The 23,421-nt window shown below is 46.4% G+C and overlaps 1 protein-coding gene across 2 annotated transcripts in view; it reads left to right on the top strand.

Moving 5' to 3' along the window:
• The first annotated feature begins 3,041 nt into the window (after positions 1–3,041).
• The window catches only part of LOC139753305 (NAD kinase-like), a 266,986-nt gene continuing 246,606 nt past the window's right edge, over positions 3,042–23,421 (top strand). Inside the window, exons 1-2 of one of the 2 annotated variants that reach the window (XM_071669605.1) lie at positions 3,042–3,102; positions 5,721–5,956. In XM_071669605.1, the coding sequence (XP_071525706.1) occupies positions 5,859–5,956 (98 nt within the window). In that variant the 5' untranslated portion in view covers positions 3,042–3,102; positions 5,721–5,858. Of the gene's footprint in view, positions 3,103–5,643; positions 5,957–23,421 lie in introns of those variants that run through there. The other variant, XM_071669606.1, reaches the window with a different exon arrangement.

Here is a 23,421-nt window from a genome sequence, read left to right as displayed (position 1 = left end):
GATGTAAAGAAGATTGTAATGACTTACGTTATGTGCTGAGAGTATTGATTATTTCAAATATATAATCAAGCAATAACTATGAATATGCTTGCAGAGTGTAACGGTTAGTTTTCTTGGCCATAACGCATTCATGGGCCACTCAGGATCGTGCGCATAAGTTCAAATCTTGGTTGCGGCAGTCGGTCCCTAGGCAACCCATCTGTTCATCCATCCCTAGTGGTTGGTCGTTAAAATGGGTAACTAGCTTAGGCTAAGATATAGCGTCGTCTCAGCTAACATAGAATAAGTGCATAGATATACAGTAAGAATGTTAATACATAATAGTCATGACATTTAGAACCTAGCATTGCCAACACTTTCAACCTTCTCCAGATATATGTACAAGATCTTATTCTGCAAGCGACCGCTTCATACATATACTCAGGTTCAACCCAATGACACCATGTCGTCCCTATCTGTATGCCACATCGCTAGACCTATCCCTTGAATGCGTCGTACCTTCCAGCAAGCTCAGTCCTCGAACCGTCAGAGTATATTACCTCGCTAACGCGGGAGACAGCGACAAAGTATAAGTATGATATATATATATATATATATATATATATATATATATATATATATATATATATATATATATATATATATATATATATTATAAGATAAAGGATGCTGTGAGTTTTTGCTGAAGAAAAAGAAAATGTCTGATTGACTGCAAGATATTTATGAAAGAGCTTATCAGAGAGAATATGCACACTAAAAGTTGTGGGGAAATTTTCATGGAAGACATTTAAAGAAATCGCTTCAAAAGATCCAGAAGGACCCATAAGCCAGTTCTTGAAAGATTCCCTCGTCAGGTGGCTTGCGTACGAGAAGTGAAAAAGTGTGCAATGTGTACAAAGAGTTTTCGCTTTAGGCTCTGTAATCGTTATTTGGTTGGATGGTTTGCATGTCAATCATAAAAAACAAAGAATATAAGAAAAAGAATAGGGTAAGAAGGTGATGTAACTAAAATTGGGTTAATGTTGACCATGTTATTGCCAAAAGTTACCAAGTAAAGGCAAACGGTAAGGCTGAAGCAGTTGCGATGCGACTTCAAAACATTCAAGAGTGTTGAAAGTATTCATATCTAAGGTGAATACCCATATTCTGTTGTCTATAGAGGAACGACTGCACATAATTTTCTTGCTTCGACACCAAAGCTAAACATATTCGAACTGAGGGAAGTTACTGTTATGAATTACACTTGGTGAAATTAATCATTCGTGGTGTATTTTTACTTACCATATCACCGTACATTTTCCCAGTCATTTCCGAGCTCTGCCCGTCTATGCTATCTCTGTTTTTGTCATGCTGATCTCAGGTACAAAGATGACGCTTTTGAAAATATGACCTTTTTCATGTGATTTGAAATCAACGTTAACAGACAAGATTCATCTGCGACATAAGCAAAACATGTATGAGACAAAAATTTTGATAAGAACTGTATGACGATACGTATATCACCAGACATTTAACAGGTGCCGTGGCGGCTTCATGCTATATAACATTACAAGGCATGAAAGATATTAGCCGAAAAGGATGTGATATGGAACCAGTAAATCTCCTGTGTGTGCTGCCGTGTGTCTTGGAGGGCTTTGTGAAGGAGCTCTCAACCAAACTACGACAGTAGTTCACAGCAGATGGAAGAAGTGAGAAAAAAGGCTGAGGTGGCAATGTGTCTAACCCCTTACCGTCATTAGGTTTTAGCTGGTGCTGTGGCAGGTGTTGGCTGAGGCTGTGGCACACGACGGGAGATAGCAGGTGATGGTTTGGAGCTATGAACTCGCCCCCACTGCTCATCTAATGTTGACGTTCCTTTCGAATTCTTCCTGGATGAATATGTCTGATTCCCTCGTAACTATAATCGCTTGTAAACGTTAGTCGATCATTTGTACATATGTATGACAAGCATGAGGCAGTAATGGGAGATGATCCTCATACCCATTTCTCCTGTTATCCCCTACTTTCTATCGCTGATCACTTCTTTATCTATAATTTTCTGCAGTTTCATGTGCCGGTCTGGAAGAACCCTTGGAAGTCACCCAGCCCTTCTCGACCGATGGCGCCGTCCCAGTTCTGCAGCGGAGCATCACGTCCGCATAGTCGCCAATTGAGAAGCATCGGTTCAGATCCCGATGTACATAAGCGTGTGATCCAATACTATAAGGTAGCTGACGTCCACCGTTCATCAGCTGGGCTCATAATTACCATTCATAGTCACTAGTAACTCCTCCAGGATGGTCTCTGTTCCGAGTGCAATGTAATGTTAAAATTAACCCTGGGTGTGCTTGGGGGCGTCCGCAGCCTATAGCAAGGGCCGGAGGTCATCCTATAGACCACAGCAGAGACCGAGGGGTCCTGGTTCGTGTGCGTGTGTGTGTGTGTGTTCATAGCGGGTAGGCTGCCAGAGTCTGCCTCCAGCATACACCAGTTCCACACGTGAACCGGTTGCCTTTCACTTCCATACCAGTTATCCAGGTTTGGTCATTTCTTTTTATTTTTTTATTTTTTATTATTTCTTTTTTTATTTTTCACGTAACAACAACAGTGTGCAAGTCATGAATATATGTTTAGATTTAGTGTCAGTAAAAGTGCCTACCGACTCGCCACAGCTCTTGGTCTTTAGCCTCGTCAGCTCCTCCCGTCTCATCACACACCTTCGCTGGTCGTGTACCTTGGAGTCAGGTGGTTGTTGCAGTCGCCATTTATCTTTCAATAATGTTCAGATAAACATCTTGTTGAGAAAGGAAGATCATAAATAATATTTCTGTTCGGTTCAGTTGATCAAAATCAACCTTTATGGGCGTTTAATAAATAAAGGGTTTAGGCCTCTCGTTGTTAACAGAGCCAGAGAGAGCGTTGAAGAGAAGGCGGAGCCAAGAGGCAGGTAATGGGTGGAGATATTGGGTTAGTGGGCGGGGTCTGTGGGTCAGGGGGTGGGGCATTTGGGTCAGTAGGCGGGACCTGCGCGGCAGGTGGAGAGGGGAGAGCTCGGACGCAACAGTGTGTATTGGAGCGATAGAGAGTACGCACGCGCGGTGTCTCCACGTAGTGTGTGTGTGTGTGAGTGTGCGTGTGTTGCACCTGGGGTCCACCGGCCTGCCTGACTTGGCTAATGTTTAGGAAATATTAGGGCGGTGGGGATCACCTCACGTTTGATCAGATGTATTTGTGAATCAGATTTTGTACATATATTGGTGCGATCAGTCTTGTGTTAGTGAGATCAGTTTTGTATTAGTGTGATCAGTTTTGTATTAGTGAGATCAGTTCTGTATTAGTGTGATCAGTTTTGTCCGGCCTTCTGACTACATTTAGGTTGAACAGACTTACTACAGCAACGGAGTATGCGATGCTATCTTACAGTATGTACCACGGGGTCGTTTTGTTGATGTCTTATTTATTGCCATGAAAAAGTGAAGTCACTGGCGATGTCTTCGAACCGAAAGTAACGCTGTTGATTTATACCCAAACCGTCAAGTGAACTGATAAAAGCCGAAGTAATGGTATGTTTATATGATGAGGAATTTTACATATAAGGACACTGCTTGTTTTGAAGGTGATGACGATGCGCTGAGCTCTTGACTGGGTATTATGAGGTGGTGAGGTAAGCTGTACGGGTTGATGCTGTGGTAGCACTTGACACTATCGCTCCGTTTGTGATGAGGGATGCACGGCTCTCCCTCGACCATCCTGTTTTAGAACACTCCCTGATCAACGACTGTGACCAGAGCTTTCATAAATTTCCTATTCGTACGTCGCAGGGATATATATATATATTTTTTTTTTTCGTGCGTGTGGGTTCATACGGTCTGGTGAATGGCTTCATAGGTCATCATTTCTCTGTACTGATCTTAATAATATGTTCTTCACTCACCGTAGGTCATCTGCCCCACCCTAGTAGTAATCTCCCTGATCCACCCACTGTAGGTCACCTGCCCCACCCATTTGTCGCAGCTCCCATTGTGTGGTCAGGTCTCAGTCCGTCGCCATGAGGGAACACCTGATTCTCGCACCCTAAAAACTCTTGTAGTCCGTCTATGGCACTCCTGGCCCTTGCACTGCAGGTGGTACCCCTTGGCGGTGCTCCCTGCCTGACCCTTGCACTGCAGGAGGTACCCCTGGCGGTGCTCCCTGCCTGACCCTTGCGCTGCAGGAGGTACCCCTTGGCGGTGCTCCCTGCCTGACCCTTGCGCTGCAGGAGGTACCCCTAGCGGTGCTTCCTGCCTGGCCCTTGCACATACCCCTGGCGGTGCTCCCTGCCCGACCCTGGCACTGCAGGAGGTATCCCTGGCGGTGCCCCTCTGGCAGCTATTTTAGCTGGGCATGATAGAAGGGTTCCCCGTATCACATTGTAAGGTGCTTCAGTCCCCGCTCCACCGTTAGGAAACATACGTCTCTCCTTCAGCAGGACTTGTCTACCAGACCGAGAATCGTTTACCGTCTTGTGAAGAGATTTCATGCTCTCGTTGGCAACCACTTCAGGTTCCAAGTAGGTCAACCTCTCGTTCCCGAGAGAGACTGCTACCCTCCCCTCTCGCCAGTCATAAGGGAACAGAAGACGATGAGGAGGAGTCCGTATATTTGCATGAAGGGGACAACTATAGCTCCATGGTTGGACTACTCTTCCCACTATCCCAGGATTCACTTCCACCTCCCACCCCACCGTGGTATAACTGTCGCACCCCCCCAGGACAGATGCCCATCTTGGTAAAATCGTCGCACCCCCCAGACAGGCGCTTGCCTTGGTACAATTGTCGCATCCCCATATAGACGCCCACCACGATACAACTGTCGCACCCCACAAAACACGGCGCACTCTGGTACAACTGTTGCTCCCACAGACAGACAACTACCTCGGCACAACTTTCGCACTCCAAAACAGACTTCCTCCCCGATGCAAACGTCGCACCTCCAGACAACAAACACCAACTTCATTACAGATGTCACACCCTGAGGGAGACGCACATGATGCTACATCCCCCATCCGTTGCAACTGTAGCAGCAGCAGCAGCAGCAGCAGCCCCCCCCCCCCTCCCGAGAGACACGAACCCCACAGCAAGTGTCGCCCCCCTCGATAGTCCCCTGCCCTGCCATAACTTCCGCACCCCGAGACAGACACCCACCCTGGTTCCTGTGCCTCATCCCCAGACAGTAAGCCACCCCAGTACAACTGTCGCACTTCTTTCTGTTCAGACACCCACCCCAATGCGACTGTCGCACCTTTAGTCAGACAGCCACCACAGTCCGACTGTCGCACTTCCATAGACTTCAACCACACGATCCACAGTGGGTCAACTCTGGTTTGACATCCAAGTGAGGCTGAGGTGTGTGAGCGTGGTGGTGGTGGTGGTAGCAAGCAGCATCCTGCGAGACGTGGTAGGGTGACGTTTACAGTGGTCGGGCGGGTGATATACACAATGGTAGGGTGAAGCATACAGCGGTAGGGTGAAGTGTACATTGGTATGATGACGTATACAATCGTAAAGTATACAGCGGTAGAGTGAAGTATAGAAGGGTAGAGTGAGGCACAGTATACAACAGGGGGTGTAGGGTGGTAGTGTGAAGTACAGAAAGGTAGGGTGGGGTACAGTATTCAACAGCGGGTGTGTGTGGTTGTGTGTGTGTAACTCAGTAGTGAGTATAAAGAGTAGATGGCAATGTTGTTGTGCTGCGGTCCACAGAAAGACGCGCCCGACAGGAGACAGCCGAGATAACAGCACAGAGAGTGACATTACCACCCTGCTGATAAGGAGGAGTGTGAAGATCAACGGCGCAAGTCAACAGGAGCCTCGTTCTTACGGGTCCAGATCGTCCCCACCATGAACGAGGATGAGATGCAGCTGGCCCAAGCCCTGGCCAAGATGGGCGGGCCCAAGACGTACACGGCCAAGCTCAAGAACAAGCTGCAAGGGTTCAGGTGAGTGTGTGCAGACTTCCCTTAGACTTCCTGACGAACAGTCGTCAGCCAGCATACTTGGTTAATTATGAGAACATATTGACGGCCTCTGCTTAGGGCCTTTCTGTAGACTACGTCATTAATATATATATATATATATATATATATATATATATATATATATATATATATATATATATATATATATATATATATATATATATATATATATATGTGTGTGTGTGTGTGTGTGTGTAACAGAAAGGAAACCATATATACGAAGTCATGACAATATGATATACGAAAGCGCTCGACACTTCATATTATCCGTTTCCTGTGGTTTTACCTGCATGTGCTGTACACTCGCTACTTGTTGCCAGTGTAAAGTTACAGAAGAATTCAAACAGCAGCAGCAGACCACTGGGCCATCTCGAGGCTCCTGTGATTAGTAGCAGAGATAAGAAACTCATAGATCAGTGTGGAAAGAGTAGGAAGACATACAGATGGTTCATAGGGAAAGAGCAGGTAAACGTTTCATGTAACTAAGGAGACGCAAATAATGTCTGTCGTGGATCTTAAGCGAAATATTTAATCAAGTTTAATCGTAAGCGTATTTATGGCACTGTTTTCAGCTACTGTGACTGGTATGTCATTCCATATGTCTGAAAAATATAAGGTGCTTCCCCTCATTCGATGGAAACCATTTGTCCACGAGATTGTACCCATTGCTACGAGTGAAATCAGATTAACCTAAACTTGAGGAGCCTGTTCGAATGAGGTTATCGAAGCCTTTTAAACTTTTGAATACCTTTATTCGATGACAACTTAACCTTCTCTTTTTTTTAAGCTGAATATATTTACATCATGTGGTCGGCTTTCATTGTATCTTTTTTTCAAGTCGAGAGTCATTCGCTCTGCGTCGTTTTCCAAGTGGGGTGCCCAAATCTAAAGCACAATATTCAAGAGGGAGACGCGCCAACGAACTGTAAAGAGTGATGATAATTCCCCTAGAATTATCTTGGAAAGCCCCCTACCTATGAATTAAAATAATTTGTATATCCCTTTTTTGCCGCTGCTGTGCAGTGTGTTTACTTGGCATTGGGTCACCAGAGATTATTGCACCAAAGCCTTTTTTTCTCAGTTACGTTTCGTATTGTAGCTTGCCGTTTCGTTTTTTATTACCGAGATGTAAATTTGCACCTCGGTATTAAAATTCATTAGCCAGCTGTGAGCCCAGTCCATCAATTTGTCTATGCCAGTTTGAAGTTGCAGATATTGCATATGTTAAAGATATATTTTTTCACCATAGTGTCTTTTTCAAATCTCGATATCTTACAATGCATTATCAGTAGCATTAATTCCCCGCCCCCTCTTTTTACGTTCTGATTTACTGCACGTTTCAGCACTGCAGTATGAAAAATGATTAAGAGGAGCACTTACAGCACGACAAAAGTGATGTTTGATGCAGTCTTGACACAGAAAGACACAGCGGCCTATATTTCTCCAATTTCTAATGTTTCCTCAGCTCAAGCGACCCGAAGGAATATTTTTCCCTTTCCAAAGTTTCAGTTTATAGCCCTTTCTTTTTAAGCACCCTAACTCGAACGAGTAGAACGCTTAAAAGAAGATGAAAGTTCTTTCAGGACAATGGAAGAAAGCATGTTCATGATAGGGTAAGGTTAATCGTGGGTGCAGGGACGTTCTTGAATATAGCCGTACGGATTATATTTCCCCAACATCTGTGAGGTGAGGAGAGAGTTTAGGAACCGAGGAACTAAGTTGGTGATGATGATATGGAACGGGAAGATGGGGAGTTGTGAGTGAGTGTTGCCTCAGCAGGCGACCGTATCCACGTCCACATAGACTTGTTATCTTATGGTGCCGATGGGACGTGTGTTACGGTGTCTGGCTCAGCCGTCAACCTCCCCACACATCTTGGTATGAGGAACCAATTCAGCAGTCACTGTTTTCTTCGGCAGTTCCAGTTATATAGTCTTCTCACTTTCTTTTGAGACGTTTTCTATCCTCCACTTTATTTTTTTTTTTCTGAGTTGGAGAAACCTTTCCACAGAGGCTGTCATAAGGCCGGCGAATGTTCTTCCTTCCACCTTGAAGTTATTGGTCGGGATGACCGACATTATGGCCAGTCATACACGAGTGCACGGCACACACACACACACACACACACACACACACACACACACACAGTGGTGACTGTTACTTCAATCCCCCAGAACTCTGTCGATATTTCCTTACAGCCGACGACATTGTTTTCTGCAGTAAAGTAGCGATTTTGTGGTGTTCGTCTCCGATTTACGTGAGGTTTGGGGGGGAGGGGGGTACGAAACTACGTGCGTGGCTGGTGTGACTTGTGCTGCTTGGTGTGTGTGTGTGTGTGTGTGTGTGTGTGTGTGGTGTGTGTGTGTGTGTGTGTGTGTGTGTGTGTGTCCCCTCGGTATGTCTGGCGGTGAAGCGGCTCACAGTCATCCAGCGGGTGGCGGACACAGTCCCTAGTCTTTCTTATGTTTAGTCTGGGCAACACGATCACACGCTGGACCTTAGGTTAGCTTTATCATCCAACAGTGTGTGTGTGTGTGTGTGTGTGTGTGTGTGTGTGTGTGTGTATGTGTGTATGCGGTGTGTGTATGCGTGTGTGTGTGGTGTGTGTGTGTGTGTGTGTGTATATGGTGTGTGTGTGTATGCGGTGTGTGTATGCGTGTGTGTGTGTGTGGTGTGTGTGTGTGTGTGGTATGTGTGTTGTGTGTGTGTGGTGTGTGTGTGTATGCGGTGTGTGTATGCGTGTGTGTGTGTGTGGTGTGTGTGTGAATGTGGTGTGTGTGTGTGTGTGTGTGTGTGTGTGTGTGTGTGTGTGTGTGTGTGTGTGTGTATGAATAGATAAACAACGGGTATTGAATTCAGGCAGCCGTTCAGCTGAAAATGTACAGCTGAGATAGAACAGAATTTGGAGGTCATGATGATGAATATTCAATTAACCACTAAAGGTAATTGGATCCTTCTGTGCTTTGGATAAGGACATGAATGAGGTATATCTTCACAGTATATGAAGTTTTACGTAGAAAATTATGTCGTGTAGACATTATACATTTATTGACGATCAGTTGAACATTAAGTGATACTGTGTTGTCATACATTATGTATTTAATGGTGAATATTAAGTGATGAATATTCCCCTGTGGTTTGTGTTGCAGTGATATTGTTGTTTACATACACATAACTATGGGAGAACTAAGCTCTTTGCTTGCTTTGCTGTACCGCTTTTTTTTTCTGGATTGTTTATGATATTTACGGTATAGGACTTCTTGTATCTGTTTCTACGAGCACTTGTGTGTGTGTGTGTGTGTGTGTGTGTGTGTGTGTGTGTGTGTGTGTGTGTGTGTGTGTGAGTGTGTGTGTGTGACGGATAGATATAAAAGGAAAGTCCACCGTCGAGGATGATAATTGGGGGAAAAAAAAATACAGCAAATTGTTATTTTGGCAAGTATGTGCATGGCTAACAGAACTTTTGATTGAACTTGAATTGGGACCATCCACCTGCGGGCGTTTTAGGTTTAAGTCCCGGCAGGAGAAGCAGCCTTCACTCTTCGCCATTACTAAGCGTGACGGACACACGGACGAACGTTTAAAAACATGGCCGAGGAAACCCAGAATATATCGGGAGGCCTCAAAACCTGAGCACGTCATCTACTAGCTGGCGTTTTGTTTGTTTGTTTGTTTGTTTGAAATGATTTGAGGTCTGTCTGTCCTGTGAAGGCAGCCAAGATCTGCCGACCTGGTTTAGGCGACCCAGTCTGCCTAGTGGAGGTATCCAGTCAGCCCGATGAAGGCAGTCCAGTCTGCTTGATGAAGGCATCCCAGTCTGCTTGATGAAGGCAGTCCAGTCTGCTTGATGAAGGCAGTCCAGTCTGCTTGATGAAGGCAGTCCAGTCTGCTTGATGAAGGCAGTCCAGTCTGCTTGATGAAGGCAGTCCAGTCTACTTGATGAAGGCAGCCCAGTCTGCTTGATGAAGGCAGCCCAGTCTTCTTGATGAAGGCAGCCCAGTCTTCTTGATGAAGGCAGCCCAGTCTTCTTGATGAAGGCAGCCCAGTCTGCTTGATGAAGGCAGCCCAGTCTTCTTGATGAAGGCAGCCCAGTCTTCTTGATGAAGGCAGCCCAGTCTTCTTGATGAAGGCAGCCCAGTCTTCTTGATGAAGGCAGTCCAGTCTGCTTGATGAAGGCAGTCCAGTCTGCTTGATGAAGGCAGTCCAGTCTGCTTGATGAAGGCAGTCCAGTCTGCTTGATGAAGGCAGTCCAGTCTGCTTGATGAAGGCAGTCCAGTCTGCTTGATGAAGGCAGCCCAGTCTTCTTGATGAAGGCAGCCCAGTCTTCTTGATGAAGGCAGCCCAATATTGATGAAGGCAGCCCAGTCTTATTGATGAAGGCAGTTCAGTCTTCTTGATGAAGGCAGTCCAGTCTGCTTGATGAAGGCAGCCCAGCCCTCTTGATGAAGGCGGTCCCATCTGCTTGATGAAGGCAGGCCAGTCTGCTTGATGAAGGCAGTCCATCTGCTTGATGAAGGCAGTCCATCTGCTTGATGAAGGCAGGCTAGTCTGCTTGATGAAGGCAGTCCAGTCTGCTTGATGAAGGCAGTCCAGTCTGCTTGATGAAGGCAGTCCAGTCTGCTTGATGAAGGCAGTCCAGTCTGCTTGATGAAGGCAGTCCAGTCTGCTTGATGAAAGCAGTCCAGTCTGCTTCATGAAGGCAGTCCAGTCTGCTTCATGAAGGCTGTCCAGGCTTCTTGATGAAGGCAGGCCAGTCTTCTTGATGAAGGCTGTCCAGTCCGCTTGAAGGCAGCCTAGTCTGCTTGATGAAGGCAGTCCAGTCTGCTTGATGAAGGCAGTCCAGTCTGCTTGATGAAGGCAGGCCAGTCTGCTTGATGAAGGCAGCCCAGTCTTCTTGATGAAGGCAGCCCAATATTGAAGGCAGCCCAGTCTTATTGATGAAGGCAGTCCAGTCTTCTTGATGAAGGCAGTCTGGTCTGCTTGACGAAGGTAGTCCAGTCTGCCCGGTGAAGGCAGCCCATTCTGCCCGGGTGAAAGCAGCCCAAGCTGCCCGTTGAAGTCAACCCAGTCTACTTAACCGGTTGAAATACCATTGACATAACAGCGGGAGAGGCGCGGCGCACGCGTCCGACACGCCTCCTGGTGAGGCCTCACGCCCTACTAGTGTGTGTGTGTTTGTGTATATATATAAGACCACTTAACATCCTGGACCTCCTGAAGTGTCTTTATCTTCGACTCGTCTTTCCTGTTTGTCCTTCACTTCGTTATGGCAGAGCTTCGAAAAGAATTATGAGATCACCTTTTTGTAACGTATTTCGTTACGTTCCACTGTGCATGTGCGATAACCTTTTTGTGACGTATTTCGTTCCGTTCCACTGTACATGTGCGATGCAAGTCTTACCTCGATTCAACCCCGAATCGCAAATTTGACATAGTTACTAAAATCCTAGTTTGCTCCGCTGAGTGACGCCACTCCCGGCGACAGCAGCTGCTGCGTAGGCAGGAGCTCACGGTGAGGCTGTAGGGGCAGGCAGTCAGAGAACTGTGGCAACGTACGAAACAACAGGAAAGGACCATGGTGTGTGGGAGGGATGGGACCCCCGTCCCCGGACGGATTTGGGGGTGCTATCAGGCGGGATTCCCCGAGTCCTGCGTCGGCGTCTTCACACACTGAGTTGGAGCACAAGGAGGAGACATGCATACACACCCACACACACACACACACATAGTGATGATTGTTGCATATATCTCTTCACGGTGAGTGAAGGTTCTGCATATATATATATATATATATATATATATATATATATATATATATATATATATATATATATATACGCGAATGTAGTGCATGTGAAAGCGCACTTTCATAGAACACATAGTTCCCTCAAAAAGCCAGGATTCGAACCCCGGACCTTTTGCGTGGTAGTCGGGAACACTGATCGCTAGTCTATGATCGCACCTGATAGGGAAATGACTATTCTATTGATATGGAAATGACTATTCTATTACAAGTAATGGAATACCCTTCGTCTCACATCCCTGAGCAACCGAGTCTACTCACGGGTCAAATCATAAGTGAAATCGTAAGCGCAAGTAGTGTTACAGATGGATGAATAATTTCATTTATAGAGTGGGGGAAAAAAAAGGGAACTTTAGCTATAGACAAGAACCTTGAGGGACAACACTGTTGACAGGACGTGATGGACGAGTCGTTCCGTCGGCCATCATCGCCAAGGAGCGACTGGAATAAGGCCTGTGCATTAGAGAGAAACGGAGAAGCTGGGAAAACACAAAGAACAGAGAATGGAAGCCCAGTGATGAAAGACTTTTGCCATAGCCTGAGACAGATGTTCCAGTAGTGTTGAGAGCTACGACAACACACATCCGTCAACACAACTGTGAGAGGAGGACCAGAAGTTGGTGACGGAGGAGGAGAAACAGCAGTCACCAACAGATCCCGCACCGTGGAAGGTGGGGGGGATCAGAGAGGAAGGTATGGGATTCTGAGCGCTTAAGAAAGTGAGAGTTTTGACGACTCTGGAATAGTCTGAGTGAGAGCGATGGGGCGAAGTTTAAGATGGTTAGAATTGCCGTGAATGTTGAAACCTACGAACATTACATATATCATTCACGCGCAGGCTTGAAGCTTCGTATATCGAGTCTGTGTTGTCCTGTGTGTAGTGCCTGAACGTGGTGGCTTTCAGTCCCTCGCCACATCCCTACGTCTCCTCGTCTAACGAGAGACATTTCTGGATTAGAACTGAGCTGTGAGTGTGCGCAGTTCGGCGTGTGAGGCAGTGGTGGCCGGGGCGTGGGATGAGCCTTACCCGTAACAGGTGTAGAGACGAGAGAGTCAGCCAGATCCAGGTCACGTCCTGATACCATCTCGTACCTTTGATTTTATTGCCTTTCCTGCCTCCCCACCCTCTCATCAGTAATATATATATATATATATATATATATATATATATATATATATATATATATATATATATATATATATATATATATATATATCCTGCTTCATTAATTCTTGGCTTACTTTTTCCTCATGATCATATATGTTAATTTTCTTTTGTGCTGATCCCATTTTCCTCTATGTCGATCTTCGAGTCTCTTTTTTCCAGTAGATATTCAGTCCTCTGCTTATCGCTTGAGTTATCTATGTATCTGTATCTTACACTAAACAGGGTCTACTATCTTTCCTAACCATCTCCTCGTTAGTAACTTTTACACTCTCAGTCTTCTCTGTATTTCCACTTGGTGTGAGCTTTCTCTTTGTGCATTACTTCTTCTTTTTTGTGATGAGTTTGTTACATTGTACCACCAGATGTGCTAGTCCTCTCACTTACCTTCACTCCCTTTTTTATTCTGCCCCTGTCTCCTCTTAATCTTCATTTGCCCTGTCGCATTAGCGACACAGTCCTACCGCCAGTGCCAACACAGCCTTATCACAGGAGGAACATAGTTCTTCCCTCAGTACCAACACAGCCCCATCACTGCACCAACTGAGTCCTGTCGCAGTATTGGCATGGCCCTACCACCGTACCAACACAGCCCTGTCACAGCACTAACCTATACCTACCCCACCACGAATGTAGGCTTCTCACAGCACTAACATAGCCTTATCATAACACTAATATGACCTTGCGACAGTGTCAACACAGCCCTAATCACTTTACCAACACTGCCCTACCAAAGCAATAGTATAGTCATACAGCAGCATTAACATAGTCCTACCGTATTACCAACATAGCCCCTCTCACAGCACTGACATAGTCTTACCACAGTACCAACACACAGCACTAACATACTCCTTTCACAGCACTTAACACACCTACCACAGTGCCATTACAGCCTTATAACAGAACTAATAAATCCCATTCACGTCACTAACAGAATCCTCTGAAAGCACTAACGTAGTCTTACCTCTTAGATGTCTACGAAAGACCACTAACAAAGTGTTACCTCTTACATGTCTACGAAAGAGCGAACTCAGCTTTAGAGTAACGAGAGGACTGGGTAAACTGACAGTATCTAGACTGTCAGGGAGCACGTATATAGATGTAAAGGAAACGAGGATGGGACACAGTGAAGGCAAGCTTCAATATGAATATCATCTAGCAGAAAATAGGCTGTAGGATTCTGTCTGAGACGAGGACTTGAGACGGTGCCATCGTCCTTAACCTGTTGCCAGAGTCTCATAGTAGGTACAGTGAAGGACACGAACTGTCTGCTGGCGAACACCAGCCCAGCAATTATTTATGTGGATATGTAGATATTCAGCAAACTGTCTACCTCATACATTAGCCCAAAACTGGAATACATATGTTTTTCAGATTGGGCCACCGGACTTTAAAAAAAAAAAAAAGCAAAGAACTAATAAAGAAGGTCCAGAGGAGGTCAACAAGGATGGTACTGGAATCAAATGGGGATGAGTTCCAGGGAAAGGTTAGAGGCCTTAACCTGCCCATGGTGGAAGAGTGAAGGGTGACTTGATCACAAACTTTTTTTTTTTGAACCAGACTGATGACGTAGACGGTGAACCGGTCTTCGAAAAATGCAATTATAAAACAGCCACTGGATATAACGTTAATCAAGCAAGGAACTTGTTTACAAGCAATGGAAAGACGTATTTTTACGGTATGAAAGTGGCGGATGAATGGCGTAAAGTGAGTTAATGGCGTAGAGTTAATGTGGCTGTGAATGCGTAGAGCTTCCAGGAGTTGAAAAAGTTGTAGGAGAGTCGAGAAAGTTTAAGAAATGAGGCCGTAGAACGAACTCCCTCTCCGTCCAGTACTAATAGGTACTTAGCACGAACATAGCCCTGCCACAGTACCAGCACCCCTTCAACATTACTAGCATAGCCCTGTCACAGTACCAGTACCCCTTCCACATTACTAGCGTAGCCCTGCCATAGTACCAGCACCCCTTCCACATTACTAGCATAGCCCTGTCACACTACCAGCACCCCTTCCACATTACTAGCATAGCCCCTGCCACAGTACCAGCACCCCTTTCACAATACTAGCATAGCCCCTGCCACAGTACCAGCGCCCCTTCCACATTACTAGCATAGCCCCTGCCACAGTACCAGTACCCCTTCCACATTACTAGCATAGCCCTGCCACAGTACCAGCGCCCCTTCCACATTACGAGCATACCTCTGCTATATTGCTAACATAGCTTTACCACAGGACTGATATAGCCCTTTCACAGCACTCATATAGCCTTGGTACAGTACTGACACAGTTCTACCACAGCACCTGCCACAACCTTACCGCAGCCCTGCGCCAGAGCTCTGCCCTATCTCTGCTACAGCCCAGCCACAGCCCTGCCACATTTGCCCTCACGAGAGTCACCAAAAGTCTCTCGGAGTCACAGACTTTAACACACACCTCTGACATAGCTTCAGTACACCTCTCCCACAGCCCTAACACGTGCCCACCACAGCCCTAACACCTCTCCTCCACAGCCCTAACACGTCTCCACCACAGCCCTAACACGGCTGCACCACAGCCCTAACACGTCTCCATCACAGCTCTAACACGGCTCCACCACAGCCCCAGCAGATTTACCACAGCCCTAACACGTCTCCACCACAGCTCTAACACGGCTCCACCACAGCCCTAACACGTCTCCACCACAGCCCTAACACGTCTCCATCACAGCTCTAACACGTCTCCACCACAGCCCTAACACGGCTGCACCACAGCCCTAACACGTCTCCATCACAGCTCTAACACGGCTCCACCACAGCCCTAACACGTCTCCACCACAGCCCTAACACGGCTGCACCACAGCCCTAACACGTCTCTACCACAGTCCTAGCATATCTCCACCACAGCCCTAACACGGCTGCACCACAGCCCTAACACGTCTCCACCACAGCCTTAACACGGCTGCACCACAGCCCTAACACGGCTGCACCACAGCCCTACCACGTCCCCATCACAGCTCTAACACGGCTCCACCACAGCCCCAGCAGATTTACCACAGCCCTACCACATACGAGAGCATTGTTTTGCTGTTCGTGGCTGGACGTAAACTAGCCAGTTACTTGCTCATTACTGAAGTTTATTATCCAGACGATGATTACACCTGACCCTCACCACCGCTGCAGGCCGGGCCTCCCCCTAGCCCTCTGCTACCCACCATTTCCTCTAAATACTGTAGATGATGTGTACAGCGAGTGGTCCAAAGAAGAAAGTCATTTTTAATATGTTGTATAAACGTTAATTGTACTGGTGCATGATATATATATATATATATATATATATATATATATATATATATATATATATATATATATATATATATATATATATATATATGTATATTATATGTGCGTGTGTGTTTGTGTGTGTGATGTTCCAATATTAGTAGGTCATGTAACATGTTTCACACTTACATTTAGCCGAAGTAAATTGATATATTCTAATTCGGCATTTTTGTGTGTAATACATTAGGTGGTCTACAAATACTTGCTGAATCGATTTTTTCACATTATTATTATCATTATCATTATCATATATATATATATATATATATATATTGAGATGGCAATGATTACTGCATTTACTTGCCCGTGCCGCGTCAGGAAGATCCCCTAGATGCGACACTCTGTATGGCTATAGGAAACAATTCAACCCTATCCTGAAGTGGTTCAGTTTACGTTGATTATGCCTTAAGGAAATGGCAAGAGAAGAATGAGAGGTTGTGGCAACCAGCTATTGTGGTTCTCTTTACACATGGCTGACGACTGAGGTCATGGCTGACGACTGACGTCACGGCTGACGACTGACATCACAGGCTTGGCTGCTGGACGGTGCAGACGAACAGTGACCGGTAGGAGAGATAGAGAGCAACTGATTCCTCTTGTGTACGGTGAATGAAAGCAGTGGAAATTGCTCCGCGTGTTTCACACGGTACTACTTGATGAAGCGAACGGATAGTGCGGTCGAGAGGGGGGGGGGGGATGCTTTCGCAACGAAAACAAGAAATGAACGTAGCGTAAATGAACAGAGCTCATCTAACCTACCTCACCCGCCGTAACCTCGTTCAAACTTAAACTTTATAGAGAAGAAAATCCCAACCGACTTCTATGGAGCAACAACTGCATTGCTAAAGGAAATGACTCTTGCTGACAAGTCTTGCAGCAAGCCAGAAGAGCAGACTAGTAAAAGAATGACTGATAGAGAAACAGAAGAGCGAGTGGTGGACATCTAAAGGAACAGAGTATAAAACTATAATGAAAACGTCTTCTTGCAGATAGATACATGGACTGAGGTAGAGTAAAAACATGATGACAGCTGAAGAAGTAATTTAAGCACAGCTAGTGCACTGACTAGCGCACGTTTCACTGCAGGTGTGGCAGCAGTGGTGCAAGTTGCAATTTGCAGGCGACAAAAATTGAATGACCACCAGCGAGAATAAAAAGTAAAGGAACGTCGGCGGTACTCGCAGCTAAAGAAACGACTTAGATATTTTAAGAACGACTCGCTGCTAGCTTAATGAACTATTTACGCCCAGCGAGACGAACGACCAGCGTTCAGCTTATGAATACTCAACGCATTAACTTTCAGACTGGTTGAAGAAACAGCTTGCTGGCATTTAAAGCAACGACTTGTGGTCATGTAAACAAATAAGGTGCCACGAACCTCAGTGTGAGAGGTCTACAAAAATACCAACTTTCCCACACAGTTCTCCCCAGGTGTAGGAGGCCACGGGTGGCGACCAGTGGCAGGAGAAGCCTCTTCCTGTACTGAAGACACAAGACTGAAAAACATTTTTCTTTTTTTGCAGGTGAGGTTTGACTGAATGGTGAGGCTGGACGGTGTGGCTGACCAACAGGTGAGGCTTGACTGTGTTTGGACATAGCTGTATTGTTGAGATTTCAAGAATCAACCTGTGAGGGTAACAGGTCTTGCTAACGACATCCAAAGATAATTAAGGTTTTACCAAAAAAAATTAACTTTGGTGAAACGAAGCATATGAATGTCATTTGATAATTGATAATTTCTTGGCTGGAACATTGTTCATACTATGGGCTAAGGGGAAAGTGTGAAGAAAGGCAAGAAAGTGATTCAAAAGCTATAGCCACGCCGGGCGCAAGCTCGGAATTGAAAGACACCGAGGAAATTGAGATATTATAAAACGCATAACGGAACGACTGGTGATGAGAACCTTGTATGCGGAGATCTGTGGGTTAAATGTACTAATTGAGCTGGCTGAGAACACTTGACCTTCCAGTGGTATAAAAAGTGATGGATCGAGGGAAAGAGGAGGAGGGGAAAAGTAAGGTATACAGAAGGCAAAAACCGTGGGATACTAAAGATCCAGAGACAAAAAAAGCCCCACCACTTTCTCGGAGAGGCCGAGAGTATCGAGTGAGGTGAAGGTCAGACTGAAGATGATGTATATGAACGTGGGTGGACGGGAAGTAAACAGAATAGGTCTAGAGTATATCAGTTAAGGTCCGGCGGTCTTGATGTGGACTTAAGTCCGTGACTGGAACCTCCTGAAAAAAAAAAAAAAATCAGAGTTCTCTTCCCGAAGTGGGTTGAAGTTTCCAGCGGGGTGCTGCAGGACTCTCGGGTCCTGGAACCATTGCTGTTTTTGATCTTATTCATAGACATTCCTGAGGGAGTGGACTTCACACTTGAGTACATTTACAGTTGATGCAAATGGGCTTGAGGGAAGTAAAGAATAATTGTTTTTGGATCATTTTACAACGGGACCCGGAGAAACGCCGAAGTTGGTGTGATACACGAGTGATGATAATCTGGCTGAGTAAATGCAGAGTAATGATAAATAAACAGTGTCTAGCATAAAATGATCCGCAGTAATATGTCTGTATGAGTTGGGAGTAGACATCGTCCCACATTAGGAGAAAACTACAGGAGACAAACTTTGTTGGTAAATATTAGGATAATATTCAGGTATATGTATTAGGATAATATTCAGGTATATGTATTAGGAAATATTCAGCAAGCTGTTCCTAGTTATATTTCTGACCTCCACTTTCGTGGAAATTAGGGAGAAATAAAGAAAATTTCGGGGCCTTCCTTTTTTTTCTCCTTTCTTTTTTTTTTTTTAGGCCAGAATTGTTCACACCAACATATCACCTCATCATCTCTTCGTACCTTGAAACCTGATGAAAAGAAAAACCCGGGCGGCTGTGCCGAAATTATAATACTGTGCAGATCTGACATTTTCTGCGATGACCCACACTGTTCCGAGTCAAGTAATATCCAATGCAAGTTCAACACATTTTGTGCTACATGGCAACGTGCGGAAGATGGCTGGTCCAGACATGGCATCTCGAGAGGGGGAGGGTGTTATTACTCTCGTCGTCCGCGATGTTCCCGATAGAAATGACACAGCATCATCAGCGGGGAGGCACACGGAAGACCAGATGGCAGGAGCGACGACGCTTGCAGAGGTTCTTTAGTTCCTGATTCCCATCAGACTCCAAGAGTTGTTTATACCCTTGAGCACGACGGTAAGAATCTTTGAGCACGACGGTATGAATCTTTAAGTACGAAGGTACGAACCTTTAAGCACGAATGGTTTACTGCGGATCGACTGCTGCAAGCAGGATTCGAACCTGTGCCCCGGGCGGCCCTTGAAAGCGTCATGGAGCTTCATTCATCACATTCCTAACTATTAGTGATTATACGCCCTTTTTCCTTCAGAGTTTATTGGAGGGAAGGCTAGGGGATGGGAGGGGAGGGGACTGGAAGAGAAAGGTGGGAGACGGAAGGGAGGGAAGGTGAGGGGATGTGTTGAAAGAGAACGGTAGGGGATGGGAGGGAAGGGAAAGGAAGGGGAAGGGTTAGGAGGGAAGGGAAAGGAAGGGGAGGGGTTGGGAGGGAAGGGAAAGATAGGGGAGGGAGGGAATGATGTAGGCAGCGACACAGCGTGGTAGGCCAGGCCTGTAGGTAAGGGGGCGGCAGGGCACATACGTGCGGTGGACACCAGCCTGGACCACTGAACTTAGAGAGCCATACTTCCTCCTCGTTGGCTCCTGAAGCTTTGTAGGTCGGTAACACCTTACCACTGGGGGAGGAGGAGGAGGGGGGGCGTCGGAGGGAGAACCTGCTTTCCGAGACTGGGCCGTGAGCGGTGGTGCCCCGCACCGTACGGCGGGTGCCCGGCTCACCCGGTGATGACGTGGTCAGCCTCACTGTGGCCACACACACACACCAACGCCTCCTGCGATCACTGTCTAAGGCCGCACTCCTCCTACTACTCCACCAGGACACCTACCCACGGCTGCTAACGGACACTCACGATATAGTGTGATACGTAACCCCACCGAGGCCATACTCCACTGACGCTCAAGTGATGCATTCTCAGAGTAGCTGCACCTTCGGCCTTGGCTGAGACTCTTGGCACTGAGTGGTAAAGTTACTTCGAGTCTGTAGGGGCGCAGCCTCCCGCCTGGACGGTACAGTCCCTTGAGGCTGAACGGTACAAAGTACGCGGGAATGGTACGTCCGTAGATCTCAGTAGGTCAGGAGTAAGACCTGTGTGGCACACTCAACCAAATCTGGTGCTGCATCCCAGACCTATCTGGCACACTTCCAGACCTGGGTGTTAGACCCTCCCTGACCCGGCCGGGACACTCAGACCTGTAAAATACCTGCGGACCTGAGGTACATTCCTCTCCAGACCTGAATCATACGCTCCCAGTACACCCACAGGTGTGTGTGTGTGTGTGTTTGTGGTGAAACACCAGGAGAGACTGCTGATAGCTGGGTGGTGGAACCAGAGCGGTACGTTCGTCCTCCCGGTCTGAGGTGTGGATGGTCGACCCCATAGAGTTTGTGTCACATTGCCACACGTGAGTGTCACTGTGGCAGCAGAGCTGAAGGATGGATGCGCTGTCACCCGTGACCGGCATCACCCAGGCGTTCGCACGGCTCCCACACCATTCCTCCCGCGTCCCGGACTGGGCACGGGCGGCAGGCTTAGGGTAGCGGCACTGTATACATCAGCACAGTTGTCGCTGTACTGATTGGAACTAGTCAACAGGCAGCGAAGGTAAGCGGTAGCGTAGGTAGGCACGAGGTAAACATCCCTTTCGGAACAGACTCAGACGTTAGTCCTGGATTGTGAGCTTTGGTCTGGTTGAATAATGTGTTGCCTTGGTCCGTGTCGCAGCCACCGCCGCTGCTGCAGTCTTGTGCACTCGGGTTTGGGGATGACCGCACATAAAAAAGATAACCAGAGGTGCCGGTAGATAGTACTTCAGATACGGAGCAGCAGGGTATGCATTAACATAGGTTTACAATATGTAAGAGATAGTATACTTTGTATTTACCTTTGTAAATGTACATGTGATTAATCTTAAACACTTGTCGGTTGTGTGTATGTTTGTGATGGATTACTGATTGTGATTATTCTTTGCATGTTTCGGAGAGCGAGCTTTATACTCATGTTGCCTTGTCTCTTAACCTTGTATATATGAACGATTGTCTTTACTCCTGTATGCACACACATTCCAGCCTATACCAGGTACCCATTTATCGGCCATCCCCCAAGGAAGGATGAACACCGGGATTAGATGTGGGCTGACCCCTGGCGGACCCGTGGTAATTCGTGGTCAGCAAAGCTAAACACTTAACTGTGGAGGCTTATGTTTGTGTGTGTGTGTGTGTGTGTGTGTGTGTGTGTGTGAATTCGTCAGGTGTTCCCTCCCAGGACCACGGATGCTCGGACTCTAGCAACTCCTAGAGACCATTCTTTTTTTTTTTTTTTGTTAATCTTTTTAACGTCACTGTTCGCCAGGAACACAACGAAGAAGGTGTAGTGAAGGTAGTGACAAAAATGATCAAACAGTTCAGCCTTACGAAATAGATCAAAGGCCAGTTATGTCGTGAGTATAGTGAAGATGCCCCGTGATCTGACACGTAACGACGCGGTGACGATGTTGCTAAGTGTAGTGAAGATGAGTTCGGTGGTGGTTGCCCTCCGTAGTGAACAATGATGGTGAGAGACAATGTGGAGGGAGACATCGCAGTCTCTCGTGAATTTTGCCGTTCGTAGTTTGTGCTCTTCATTTGTTTTGTAACTTTGTTTATAGACTCCCATTCTGAGGTTAAAGTTTAATGGGTTTTTTTTAAGATTCTGTTTATGCTGATTGTTGTAAGTTAATGGGTGTCGGAGATGGAGTGTACTTGACAAAGACCGGAACTCGTATATCCGGGCTCTAAAAATAACCTGTGGCCTCTACTGCAGCCTGGTCGCCTCACATGACTCGTGTTTCCCGTGACACGCGCCTTGGCCAAGTGTGACGCGTCCCCACCTCAGCTATTACTGCGCTACGCCAATTACTGTGCGACGTCAATTACCGTGCTATAACTGTTGTTTTATTGTACTGCAACAGTTACTGTGCTACGTCAATTACTGTGTTACAACTGTTGTTTTATTGTACTGCAACAGTTACTCTGCTACAACCGTTATTGTACTACAACAGCTATTGAACAACAGTTATTGTGCTACAACCGTTATTGTACTATAACAGCTGTTGAACAACAGTTACTGTACTACAATCGTTATTGTACTATAACAGCTATTATACAATAGTTACTGTGCTACAACCGTTATTGTACTATAACACCTAATATACAACAGTTACTGTACTACAACAAGTACAGGGTTACAACTTGTAGTACACTCATCAACCAGTGTTGTCCGTATCGGTAACACACTAGTGTCCGGTGTGTTCGTCATAATGTTTACCAGCGCGGAAACTTGGTGCTTTGTTGAGTTGTGGTGAGGAGGGAGGGCCGCCGCCCTGCGGCCTGGGGCGGTGTGGATGTCGGCCGCAGTGGGAGTATCATCACCAGGGAACCACAAGGTCGGGAAGTCACCCCTAATCACAGACGAGGTCTGGATGGCCGGCTCTTCCACAGTCAACCTCGTGTATGTTATTTTTTCTAACGAGGAGGTGGCGGGTGTGTGTGTGTGTGTGTGGACGCACCACAGCCACTCAGTCTTACACCAGCGAACACTGGTGCAAGCCTCAGGCCTCCAGCACCTCAAGACTTGACCCCCTCCTAACCCTGGTAACCATTACCGTACACAACACATTTACAGTTTCCCATCGTTAATATCATTACACGCGCTCACACACACACACACACGCGCGCACACACACACACACACACACACACACACACACACACACACACACACACACACAAACATTTGGAGTAGCCTGGGTCATATATATAGAGTGACTGAGTGTGAACCAATGTGGCCTTTTTTGTCTGTTCCTAGCGCTGCCTCTCTAGAAGTGGGGAGGGATGCTGTCTCGTTTGAGGCGGGATGGCGACGGAATGGATGAAGGCAGCAAGCATGGATATGTACATGTGTATATATATGTATTTGTCTGTGCATGTATGTATACATTG

This window comes from Panulirus ornatus, chromosome 14 (assembly GCF_036320965.1).
Source record: "Panulirus ornatus isolate Po-2019 chromosome 14, ASM3632096v1, whole genome shotgun sequence".
Taxonomy (NCBI): Eukaryota; Metazoa; Arthropoda; class Malacostraca; order Decapoda; family Palinuridae; genus Panulirus; species Panulirus ornatus.
This window is presented reverse-complemented; position numbering and strand designations above follow the sequence as displayed.